Genomic DNA, 13327 nt, shown 5'->3' on the forward strand with positions numbered 1-13327 from the left:
AAGTTTACTTCCTTGAATCCTGTAACACGTATTCACTATGCTCTGTGAGGCATTGTTGTGTCATACATTTCACAGAGCCTGCCTTCTGAACTACAGAGGCGCTGAGAGGAGGAGTTTCAAGAGGCGGAGTCAGTACAGGAATCATTGTTTGTAGGCAGCAGGGTACCATGGGATATGTAGTCTTTAGAAATCGAACACAAACAGCAGAGAAGAAGCTGCAAAGGAATCCAGGAAGTTATAGAAAGAGATGGCCAAAAGACAGACAGAACTCCCAACATGAAAGGGGATTTTTCAAGTAAGCTTATATTGGATTATCAAATACAACTATCATTTGTATTATTATTACAATGCTGATATTATAAAATTAAACTGTTTGCTGTGAGCATATTTTCTTTAAGGAGATTTGTAGTTTATTTCTAATATTGATTGGTAGTTGATATTAACCACTTGCCGACCGCCGCACGACGATGTACGTCGACAGAATGGCACGGGCAGGCATATGGGCGCACCTGTACGTCCCTGCCTTCCCGCGGGTGGGGGGCCGATCGGGCCCCCCCCGGTGCCTGCGGCGGTCGGTATTTGTTCGGGAGCGATCCAGGATGAGGGGGCGGCCATTCATTCATGGCCACCCCCTCGCAATCGCTCCCGACGAATGGAAATCCTTCGTGACATCACTTCCTCTCCTGTAATGTAAACACAGGAGAGGAAGTGATGTAATCTCTCCTCCTGTCGGTATTTTTCGTTCCGACACCGAGGAGAGAGGATCGGTGAGTTGCACCAACATGACACTTCACAGTAGAACATGCCAGGCACACTCACACCCCCCCTTTACCCCCCGATCACCCCCCCAATTACCCCTGCCCCCCCAGTCACAGTGACACCAATGCATTTTTTTTTTGCATTGGTGTCATTTGTGACTGTAATAACTGTTAGGGCAGTTAGGGTTAGCCCCCTTTAGTTCTAATGTACCCCCCTAACCCCCCCCAATAAAGGTTTAACCCCGTGATCACCCCCCGTCACCAGTGTCACTAAGGCTGGGTTCACATTGCAGCGGTTTATGAGAACGGATGTGATTCGCACCGCACTGCAGTGCAAATCACATCCGATCTCTGCGATTCGAGTTCAGCCATTCGCCGCACCCGCCGCACCCGCCGCAAATTCGCACGGGACCCTTTTTTTGGTCCGCAGCAGAATGGGATCGCATGGGTGTTCACACCATGCGATCCGAGTTTGCAGATCGCACTGCGATATGCGAACTGATCTGGGGGTGTCATTAACATTTCACTGACACTCCCAGCAGTTCGCATAGGGCAGTGTGAACTGCCGCCGGGAGGCATGCGATGCGGGAACCCGCCGCGGATTCGTGGCGTTCCCGCATCGCTCCAGTGTGAACCCAGCCTAATAAGCGATCGTTTTTCTGATCGCTGTATTAGTGTCACAGGTGACGCTAGTTAGGCAGGTAGGTATTTAGGTTCACCGCAGCTTTTTATAGCGCCAGGGACCCCCATATACTACCGCATAAAGCCCCCTGATTGCCCCCTAGTTAACCCTTTCACCAGTGATCACCATATAACTGTTACAGGTGACGCTGGTTGGTTAGTTATTTTTTTATAGTTTCAGGGCACCCGCCATTTATTATCTAATAAAGGTTTAACCCCCTGATCACCCGGCGGGTGTCATTTGTGACTGTAATAACTGTTAGGGCAGTTAGGGTTAGCCCCCTTTAGTTCTAAGGTACCCCCCTAACCCCCCCAATAAAGGTTTAACCCCGTGATCACCCCCCCGTCGCCAGTGTCACTAAGGCTGGGTTCACATTGCAGCGGTTTATGAGAACGGATGTGATTCGCACCGCACTGCAGTGCAAATCACATCCGATCTCTGTGCGATTCGAGTTCAGCCATACAGATAGTATGGCTGAATTCGCGTTGCACCCGCCGCACCCGCCGCAAACTCGCACGGGACCCTTTTTTTGGTCCGCAGCAGAATCGGATCGCATGGGTGTTCACACCATGCGATCCGAGTTTGCAGATCGCACTGCGATATGCGAACTGATCTGGGGGTGTCATTAACATTTCACTGACACTCCCAGCAGTTTGCATAGGGCAGTGTGAACTGCCGCCGGGAGGCATGCGATGCGGGAACCCGCCGCGGATTCGTGGTGTTCCCGCATCGCTCCAGTGTGAACCCAGCCTAATAAGCAATCGTTTTTCTGATCGCTGTATTAGTGTCACAGGTGACGCTAGTTAGGCAGGTAGGTATTTAGGTTCGCCGCAGCTTTTTATAGCGCCAGGGACCCCCATATACTACCACATAAAGCCCCCTGATTGCCCCCTAGTTAACCCTTTCACCAGTGATCACCATATAACTGTTACAGGTGACGCTGGTTGGTTAGTTATTTTTTTATAGTTTCAGGGCACCCGCCATTTATTACCTAGTCTCACTAGTGTACCCCTAAATTTAGGGGTGTCTACTTTCCAAAATGGGGTCATTTGGGGGGTGTTTGTGCCATCTTGGCATTTTACGGCCTTCAAAACTGTAACGCCCTTAGAAAGCCTGAAGGCGGTGCTTGGTTTTCGGGGCCCCGTACGCGGCTAGGCTCCCAAAAAGTCCCACATATGTGGTATCTCCGTACTCAGGAGAAGCAGCAGAATTTATTTTGGGGTGTCATTTCACATATGCCCATGGCATGCGTGAGCAATATATCATTTAGTGGCAACTTTGTGAAAAAAAAAAAAAAAAGTTTGTAATTTTCCCGCAACTTGTGGCAAAATATAAAATATTCCATGGACTCAACATGCCTCTCAGCAAATAGCTTGGGGTGTCTACTTTCTAAAATGGGGTCATTTGTGGGGGTTTGTGCCATCTTGGCATTTTATGGCCTTCAAAACTGTAATAGGTAGTGAGGAGTGAAGTCAAATATTTACGCCCTTAGAAAACCTGAAGGCGGTTCTTGGCTTTCGGGGCCCCGTACGCGGCTAGGCTCCCAAAAAATCCCACACATGTGGTATCCCCGTACTCAGGAGAAGCAGCAGAATTTATTTTGGGGTGTCATTTCACATATGCCCATGGCATGCGTGAGCAATATATCATTTAGTGACAACTTTGTGAAAAAAAAATTAAAAAAAATTAAAGTTTGTAATTTTCCCGCAACTTGTGGCAAAATATAAAATATTCCATGGACTCAACATGCCTCTCAGAAAATAGCTTGGGGTGTCTACTTTCTAAAATGGGGTCATTTGTGGGGGTTTTGTGCCATCTTGGCATTTTATGGCCTTCAAAACTGTAATAGGTAGTGAGGAGTGAAGTCAAAAATTTACGCCCTTAGAAAGCCTGAAGGCGGTGCTTGGTTTTCGGGGCCCCGTACGCGGCTAGGCTCCCAAAAAGTCCCACATATGTGGTATCCCCGTACTCAGGAGAAGCAGCAGAATTTATTTTGGATTGTCATTTCACATATGCCCATAGCATGTGTGAGCAATATATCATTTAGTGACAACTTTGTGTAAAAAAAAAATAATAATTTTTTTTTGTCATTATTCAATCGCTTGAGGCAAAAAAATAAAATATTCAATGGGCTCAACATGCCACTTATCAATTTCCTTAGGGGGTCTACTTTCCAAAATGGGGTCATTTGGGGGGGTTTTGTACTGTCCTGCCATTTTAGCACCTCAAGAAATGAGAAATGAGCAGTCGTAAACTAAAAGCTGCGTAAATTCCAGAAAACGTACCTTAGTTTGTAGATGTGACAACTTTTGCGCAAACCAATAAATATACAGTTATTGACTTTTTTTTACCAAAGACATGTGGCTGAATGCATTTTGGCCTAAATGTATGACTAAAATTGAGTTTATTGGATTTTTCTAATAACAAAAAGTAGAAAATATCATTTTTTTTCAAAATTTGCGGTCTTTTTACGTTTATATCGCAAAAAATAAAAATCGCAGAGTCAGTCAAATACCTTTAAAAGAAAGCTCTATTTGTGGGAAGAAAAGGACGCAAATTTCGTTTGGGTACAACATTGCATGACCGCGCAATTACCAGTTAAAGCAGCGCAGTGCCAAAGTGTAAAAAGACCTCTGGTCATTTACCAGCAAAATGGTCCGGTCTGAAAGTGGTTAAAGTAGAACTATAGGCATTTGCTTTTCCATTTTGGATAGAATTAATTTTTGATAGAATTTTTTTTTTTTGCCATCTGTGCCCCTTTGGAAATTTAAATCCCTGTAAATTAAGGTAATCCCTTGGAGACCCCCAGATCCCCATTGGAGGATTTCCCCTCAATTACTTTTCTGGGGACAACCCAAAATTTGGGATTTTCTTTTATTTTCATGCTTTTAATGCTAACGGTAAACATAATCTCCCTAATTGGGACTCAGACATCAGTAAAAACTGACAGTTGTTCTAATCCCTCTCTACTCTTGGCATGGCTATGCAAACCGCCATAGGTGTACGTCAGCTGCTTTAAGAGCTATAAGGGACGCGCCAGAGCTCATGCGAGTAGCCGGCAGCCGCAATGTCGTCCGCCGGCGACCCGTTCTGTTGGGGAAGTAGAGAGAGTTCTGCTGTTCCTAATGATCAGGAACAGCGATTTCTCTATACCCCCAGTCAGTTAAACCCCCACAGTTAGAAACACCTCCTTAGGGAACACTTAACACCTTGATCGCCCCCTAGTGTTAACCCCTTCCCTGCCAGTGACATTTATACAGTAATCAGTGGCTATTTTTAGCTCCGATCACTGTATAAATGTCAATGGTCCCAAAAAAGTGTCAAAAGTGTCCGATCTGTCTGCCACAATGTCACAGTCCTGCTAAAAATTGCTGATAACCGCCATTACCAATCAACATACGCTTGTTGCGATTTTTTTTACCAAAAATATGTAGAAGAATACTTATTGGCCTACACTGATGAAGAAATTTATTTTATTTTTTGGGGATATTTATTATAGCAAAAAGTAAAACAATATTGTGTTTTTTCAAAATTTTCACTTTTTTTTGTTTATAGCAAAAAAATAAAAACCACAAAGGTGATCAAGTACCACCTAAAGAAAGCTCTATTTGTGGGGAAAAACAGACATAAATATTGCTTGGGTACAACACTGCATGACCGCGCAATTGTCAGTTAAAGCGACACAGTGTGAAAAGGAGGGGATAGGTATGGTGCTGCTCTTATTAAGAGGTGATTTACAACCTCTAAATCAGGGGTCTCAAACTGGTGGCCCTCCAGCTGTTGTGAAACTACAAGTCCCATCATGCCTTTGTCTGTGGGAGTCATGCTTGTAACTGTCAGCCTTGCACTGCCTCATGGGACTTGTAGTTTTGCAACAGCTGGAGGGCCACTAGTTTAAGACCCCTGCTCTAAATACTTGAGGGGTGTGTGTCACAGGTGCATTTAGTGCAAAAAGTGACTAAAAGTGCAAAAAATAAATATTTGTATATTCACAAAAATCCACAAAAAATCCTACTGTGTAAACTTCCCAACCGCTTATATATAATGAATATTGTTATGCTCAAACAAAAATTAAATGAACACAACCCTGTGCAAAACCTGCAATTCAAAGTGACATTTCTGTGCAAAAAAATCCAACATATATGACTGGTGTATATTGTTGCTGTGAAACTAGGTTCAGAAATATGCATATACCGTCCTTAAACCCTGGTGTATAAAAAAAAGTCCAATAAAATGACAATGTGCTCCCTGTGCTTCTTGGAAAACAATGCCCCATAAGAAACACACACACACCGTTATTATTCACCCCACAAGGAGGTATTTCACCTTCACAGTATGAGCCACTGTGCAGCCTGTGGAGTGGGTGGAAATTTCCTGTCCTGTGTTCTCCAAGTGCCTCCTTGTCTGCGATGTAAGTGGTCTCCTCACTGGTAACCTCTTAAATGTTGCCCACATGTAGAGAGGAAAGAGACTCCATAGTGTGATACCGTACAAAAATCCAAAAATGTATTAATAATACTGATGGGTACTCACATTTAATAAAATCATTAAAAGAGAAAACTGTATTTAAAAACAGGAAATTGGAGCGATCTGTGCTCGAAGGCTCAAAACCAGAAGTAATGCAATGATGCTGTACAGTTCCGCACTACGCTTTTTGTCAATGGAACGTCATCTGGATACTGAGTACCCATCAGTATTATTAATACATTTTTGGATATTTGTACGGTATCACACTACGGAGGCTCTTTCCTCTCTACATGTGGGCAACATCTAAGAGGATAACAGTGAGGAGATCACTTACATCACAGACAAGGAGGCACTTGGAGAACACAGGACAGGAAGTTTCCTCCCACTCCACAGGCTGCACAGTGGCTCATACTGTGAAGGTGAAATACCTCCTTGTGGGGTGAATAATAGCAGTGAGTGCCTTTCTTATGAGACATTGTTTTCCAAAAAGCACAGAACAATTTGAAGGAGCACATTGTCACTTTGTTGGACTTTTTTTTATACACCAGGGTTTAAGGACTGTATATGCATATTTCTGAACCTAGTTTCACAGCAACAATATACACCAGTCATATATGTTGGATTTTTTTGCACAGAAATGTCACTTTGAATAGCAGGTTTTGCACAGGATTGTGTTTATTTTATTTTTGTTTGAACATAACCATATGCATTATATATAAGCGCTTAGGAAGTTTACACAGTAGGATTTTTTGTGGATTTTTGTGAATATACAAATATTTATTTTCTGCACTTTTAGTCACTTTTTGCACTAAATGCACCTGTGACACACACCCCTCAAGTATTTAGAGGTTGTAGGTCACCTCTTAATAAGAGCAGCACCATACCTATCCCCTCCTTTTCACATTCCTTCTAGATTTACCTTAGGTTGAATTTATTGATAGAGGCTGCAGCTCCTCATGGAAAAATGGCCTTGTCAGGAAGTGGGTAAATCCTTCCAGGGCTGAAGTGGTTAATGTATTTATTTATATAGGTACATGTTTTATAGATATATCATGGTATAGGTATATCATGTATAGATTGCACTTTCTTTATAATGGTTGTTTGTTTCAGCTCCCTGCACTTTCCAGAGACAAACAATAGGAAAAGGAATGCAGAGAGAAGTGGAGTGCCAGTCTGTCATTTCTGTTGCCATTGGAAAGTGCTCAGAGCAAAGACAAGCAGGGGAGACACTTCTAGCAACATAGGACAAATAATAAATGTATGTTATTCCATGGGGGACAGAATAGTGAAAAAAATGCTGAAAGGGAGAGGAGTAACCTGTCCAAAGTTATAACTACATTTAGGAAGCACCTAGCAACATAGGGAAAAGTACTACTTTGTGCCAATAAGGGACAGAATTAAAAAATGTATTTTAATGATACATCTCTAAAGCAAATCTGCAAAATGTCATCATTTGAGGTGTGGGAATGCTTTACCTATTCTGTACTTTCGCTTGCACAACATAAACAATATATTGACAAAAGATTTAGAACTTAATTTTACAGAGTTATCCTGTCTGAAAGACATTTACCAGACAGACCTAGAAAAATCCTAGACGTGCATGAATGTTACGCTGGTTCTATTTCAAGCTCAAGGAAAGCAATGAAAGCTAATCTGCGTGACTTTACATCAACCCTAATGATCATCTTCAGTAAATTTAGAAAGCAATGTACCATTACGAGACACTCTGGGATGCTCTAATGTGCTGTAATTAGGGATGAGTGAACCAACAAAGTATGGTTCGTAGGATATCAGCGAACCCTGAACATAGCTCCAAACCCTTTTGAAATCTATGAGAATAGATGTTACAAAACAGCACAATGCAGTCCTTTGAACGTGACATTTAAAAAATGGGAGGGCAGCAAGTGTTCACCCCCCACCCCCCCACCTTCCTGAACCATGCCAGGCCACATGCCCTCAAAACAGGTACACTCCTACCCCACTAAATGACAGGTCCTTAGCCAGCTTGGGTTTGTAAACAAATCAGCCGTATCTGGTCAATGACGTCACCCAGCAACCATGGCTGGTTTGTTTATAAACAGCAGCTTGCCAAGGATCTGTCATTTGCGACAGGAGAAGCAGCATGGAAGCATCCTTGTATAGGACGCCATTGTGGGGGTTGGACAACATCATCAGGTAGTGGGTTATTGTGGCGGCAGGTCATCATGATTGACAGGGATTTACATCATTGGAAGATGTGGTAGATGCTGGATTTACATCCCCTACTTTATCCTAAATACATAAAAAAAAAAACATTTTGATTTCAAAGTGTATCTATACCCAACTTTTTCAAAACTTTTGATTAAATGTGAAAAGGTTAGAATCCTTGTCAGGTTTTACTGCTATCCTGGGCTCCATTCTGTTCTGTGGACAATGTTTTACCTGACAGGACTTGATGGAAATTTGCAACAGAGATACAGATGACAATAAAAAGCTAACTTATATTGTAAGATTTCACAATTTTACTTTCTAAAAACGTTTTTACTTCTGTCTGTGTTGCTGTTGAAGGTATTTTTCCTTACTTCCTGTCCTAGGGACAACATTGTTATCAAACTTGTGACAGTGAAGGAATGTCTCGAATGGAGCCCCTTCCCCTAATGCATTGAAACCTAAAAGGAGTTCTAATCCTTCTCCTACTCTATCCAAAACAAAAAAGTTTGGAGTATAGATACATTTTAAAAATACATTAAATATGAAGATAGTTATACTGCCAGTACACTTTTCTGAATGTTTATATATATATATATATATATATATATATATATATATATATATATATATAATAGTGAACAATTTACATACTGAGACTGGTTTACTAAAGAAGTTGAGAATTTTCACACAATAAACTGTGTACATTTTTGCTACAATTATCAATTTGTGTGAAAACTGCAAATTCTTCAATCCTTATTTAATCTGCACATGATTGGATAACTGAATTAAAATTTGCACTTTATTGTGTGAAGATTCTCAACTTTAGTAAGCCAGCCTAAAGTTTTCTAGCAAATGTCTTTTGAGTAAAAAACCTGTTTTCTACTACTACGTTTTAACCAATGCAATCACATAATGAAAAAGAGATTAATATCTACTGCCTTTATCATGATTAAATTTGTTAGAAGGCACCATTAAAGCATTATATTTATCTATTTTCTGAATCTGCAATGACGTTTGATAAGGTCTAAATATGTTTACTGCTTTCAAAGTCAATTATGAACACAGAAAATGTTCACAGACGAATACAGAAAATTTAATGCAGACATTTTGTTATACCTTTCTGGCACAGAGATGTTTAATGTACTTTAAAATTGAATAAAAATATTAAATCTATTTAAAGATAGGTCCAAGTTCCATTCTGATCAACCAAAATTACCCCAACCACCATAATGATTCTTGTTTTTTTTTCTTTCTGTCCTTAATAAACTTTTCTCTTAATAAACTCTTAAGCCAGCTCTAGACGGTTGGAATCAGGATCCGGCCGAGATGTGAACCATGTATGGGCAGGCTGAATGTACCCAAGTTGCTTGATTAATCAACTTGGGTACAACCAGCCTGCCAGATTTTTAATACGATTATTACTAGCGGCTGGTATAGTCACTATAATAATCACTGTCTTCTGCCAGCTGGGATGGCTTCCCCCATTGCCAACTGGGAAAATGGGGGAATGCCATTGCACAATGGCAGGACATACATGGATGAATTAGATCAATTCCCCCATCAACACAGATAGGGTTGACAGGGGACTCAAGCGCATTTCTTTCCTGCAACCACAGGTTTAGCTCCATGTATGGCCTGCCTTACTCCCAAACTAATAGACCTGGGACATTCTTCTTTTGCAGTTTTACAGAAAAAAGGCTCAAATGTGGTTCCTTCATAAACTTATCTAATGTACCTACATCACAAACACTGGTAAATACAAGCTTTGATAGCAACCTTTAAATGGATATTCTTGAGTATAATATAAAACATCCATTTGAACTTTAAACAACTGTTGAACTGCACCAGAAAAACACATTACCTACAATTAAACAAGATTCTTTGATATTCCTATAATAAGCTCCACTTAATAATTTAGATACTCTCCAATTTTATGAAAATATAAAATATTTTTAAAATGTTCTTTAGCATGCCAAGTGTAGATCAAAGACATGAATTGATAGACAAATCTGAAATTATAAACAAACCTTTTCCATAAAAGAACCTTCTATAATAGTAAGCTCCAAGGTCAATGTACTCTATAATGTATCGCTTCACTTTTTCTCTGTGAATAGGTTGGTTCTCCCTTGGCACTTCAAGAACAGAGACACCAGCATTAGTACAGTGAGAACTGAGTGATGATTCAAATGAACACATTTCCCCAGTAGACAAGGCCAGAGAATTTGCCTTTGAAAGGGCAATCTGTCTGTCATTTTCCCCACCAATCTCATTTCTGAAGTATGGACAATTCAATATAATGTCATTGCTTTTTCCGTCACCTTCATCAGTTTCAGTGGTTTTAGGGTCAGTATCCTCCTTGCTGTCTACAGCAGAGTCACAACTCCCAGATTGGCTTCCAACCATTGATGACTGTGATGCTGCTGAAGCTCCAGTGGTTATATTTTTTCTTTTTGCAATGTTAGCCTGAGTTTCCATAGCTTCATTGACGTCAAACAAAATGCTTTGTACATCATAGTGGGCAAAACTTTTTTCACATATCCATGGATGTATACTCTTTTCAAAGCTACCATCGTCAACATCAAAGGAGCACTTTAAAACATCAGGCTCGCTTGTTACACTTCTCTGCTTCTGAAACAGAGCAGGCTCAAAAGACTGTGTTCTTAAATATTTTTTAAATAACCTGTCTCTTTTTTTCCCAGCCAGCAAGGAGCTGTCCAAATAATCCAATTCAGAAATGCTAACAAAGGGACCCCTAGAAAGTTGTCCAGGGGTGCGTATACTTGGAGAAACAGTAGGATCGTAATGGAAAACCTCCGAAAATGTAAATTGCGTCAAATTTGCTTGCTCCATATTTTCCATCCTATAACCTTTAATCATTGCAAACAAGCTGTCTCCATACAAACCCTGCCTGTCTATTGATGATGTACTCCCATATTCTCGATGTAAAGATGCACCAGTGTTTGGATTTACAGCATTTTGGTCAAGAATATCATCTGTGTCTGTATCGCTGATGGTAACATCACTGTTACTTCTCTGCCTTATAGGATGTAGCAGCCCCCTGTGAGGTGAATGACAAAAGAAATCCCCATTTAAATATTTCATTTGCAATAATTCTGGATCAAAGAGTTTCTCATCCATATCAGTCTGGTCATTTTTTCCATCTGAACTTAAAGAAATACTCTCATAACTTAATCGAGTTCGGTGTTTTAAAGACATTTTGTTGCATCTTTCTTCTACGGAATCTTTTTTTGGCAGCCATTCAGAAACTTTTGCTCTTACTCCCATTTTGGGCATTGCTGGTGTTCCATTGTTTGGTCCATTAGTATCAACTTTCCCCAAGGCATTTGCTGTTGAGGAAGGACCCATAGTGCTATTTACAGTCTTAAATGTTCTTGTAAAAAAGTAATCTGACTGCATGATGTTAAAAGAATCCTGTAATCTTCGCTATATTTGCTACTCTTGTCCAACAAGAAATTATTTCTGTTTTATTTACATGGTTATTTCTTTTCTGACACCCATGTTATTTGTAGAATTTTGGCATGTGAGGATTTTCTGAAATATCTTGAGACATTGCAGAGGAAGCTTCTTTTTGTTGGATACAGCATAAAACCTGTTTCAAGAATACAAGAGTAATTAGTTATTTGAAAAGAAAGCATTACACGCTAGTTAAAATATTCATGTCAAAACATTTTTTCAGCTCTGGATTGAGTGGTGAAAGAATAAAACCTAACATCTTTTGTAATACTGTGTGCTCTTAGTGCTCTCCATTTTCTTTCCCAATGGCACCAGTCACCCTCAGGAGAACAAGAGGAATCCTCCCAAAGGGTAAATAAACATAAGTACACCACTACTGTACATCTAAAGCAGCCATTCTCAACCAGGGTTTCTCCAAAGGTTACTAGGGGTTCCTTGAGCTGTGGCTGATTGACCTCCTATCTTAAGGTGCCTGAATAGTTCTGGGGTCAATGCCACATGGTAGAGCCAGTTACATGAAGCCAACAATCTTTTAAGCCATCTGTAGGGATTGCATTTTGACCACCACTGTAAGGGCTGCCTCATTCCACATGACCACAAATTTAAGGAGCATTTTTTTCACTGACCCCCAATGAATTGGTTTTAGTAAGGGTTCCTCGAGACTAGAAAATGATTTCAAGGGTTCCTCTGGGGTAAAAAGGTTGAGAAAGACTGATCTAAATCCTCGTACACACTGTTAGTTTTTTTTGTTAAACCCAGTAGGCTGAACGAAAAAAAAACCTGACAGTTCAGGAGGAGCTTCTATACTAACAATCTGATGTTAGTACAGTGATCTCCCCTGCTATTCTATTGTGTTCTTATGGGGGGGATGACACCCTGCCAAAGCACTGGTCCGGAGACAGTCAGCAGACCTTTTGTGAATACAAAAAGCAATAAAAATCTGGCAGAAGTTCTGACACATCACTGATTTATTCAAAACGTATTGAAAAAAGTTGATTTCCTTGCAGGTTATTAAATAAATATATATTTCAAATAAATCAGTGTAGCACAGCAATTGAGAATATAATTGATAAACATTTCAAAAGTCCCATAAAATGATGTGTTACGATGCACATCCAAAAAATTGTGAATATATTGTGAATATATAAATGATAAAAATGCAAACAAAATCTTCAGTGAATATGTGGATATACTCCTATACTTCGAACAACCCCATGTCTGCTCTTTTCATGCACACTGAAAATCCATCACCAGGTGAAGGGCCTGCTCACCTATATATAAAATTAAACTCGCTCCTCTCTTTACACCCCAGGCAAATTTCTCCACACCTCCTCAGTTAGTAAGAGGCTTATGTCATCGTAGCTCAGAAAAGGCTCACCACTGACTCAGCTCATATATTAAACAAGGCAAAAGGGACAGACATAGTTTACTCTATTTTGACTCTTTATTAAAACTTTGCTTAAAAAAACACACTAACAAGAAGATAAAATACACGCTCTTCTCAAAACAGCATCATCCGCCTAGCGGCGCAACTCCGGCGTGATGTCACAAGCATGACTCCTCCCCTAGACGCGTTGCGCCATGTGATAGGACTCTTCAGTAGTCTAGCTGGTTATTTACCATTCTAAAAGGTCTGATTCCATCTGTTAAAACCCCTGTTCTTGCTAGAAATTCCTGGAATTTCTTCTTTGTAAATTTGTGATTTTAGAAGCAGGGGAGTCTCAAGTTCCTAAATCCAGCCATGTGAAAATATTGG

General features: G+C 40.5%; 1 protein-coding gene across 2 annotated transcripts in view; it reads right to left on the reverse strand.

The window, feature by feature from the left end:
• SIPA1L2 (signal induced proliferation associated 1 like 2) overlaps nt 1-13327 on the reverse strand; it is a 329734-nt gene that overhangs the window by 251622 nt on the left and 64785 nt on the right. For both annotated transcript variants that reach the window (XM_077486232.1, XM_077486231.1), the window contains exon 2: nt 10125-11707. In XM_077486232.1, coding sequence (XP_077342358.1) covers nt 10125-11514 — 1390 coding nt within the window. In that variant the 5' untranslated portion in view covers nt 11515-11707. The remainder of the gene's footprint in view (nt 1-10124; nt 11708-13327) is intronic.

The sequence above is a fragment of the Lithobates pipiens genome, unplaced genomic scaffold (assembly GCF_037356315.1).
Source record: "Lithobates pipiens isolate NorthernLeopardFrog02 unplaced genomic scaffold, aLitPip1_a1.2 Scaffold_18, whole genome shotgun sequence".
NCBI classification, from domain to species: domain Eukaryota; kingdom Metazoa; phylum Chordata; class Amphibia; order Anura; family Ranidae; genus Lithobates; species Lithobates pipiens.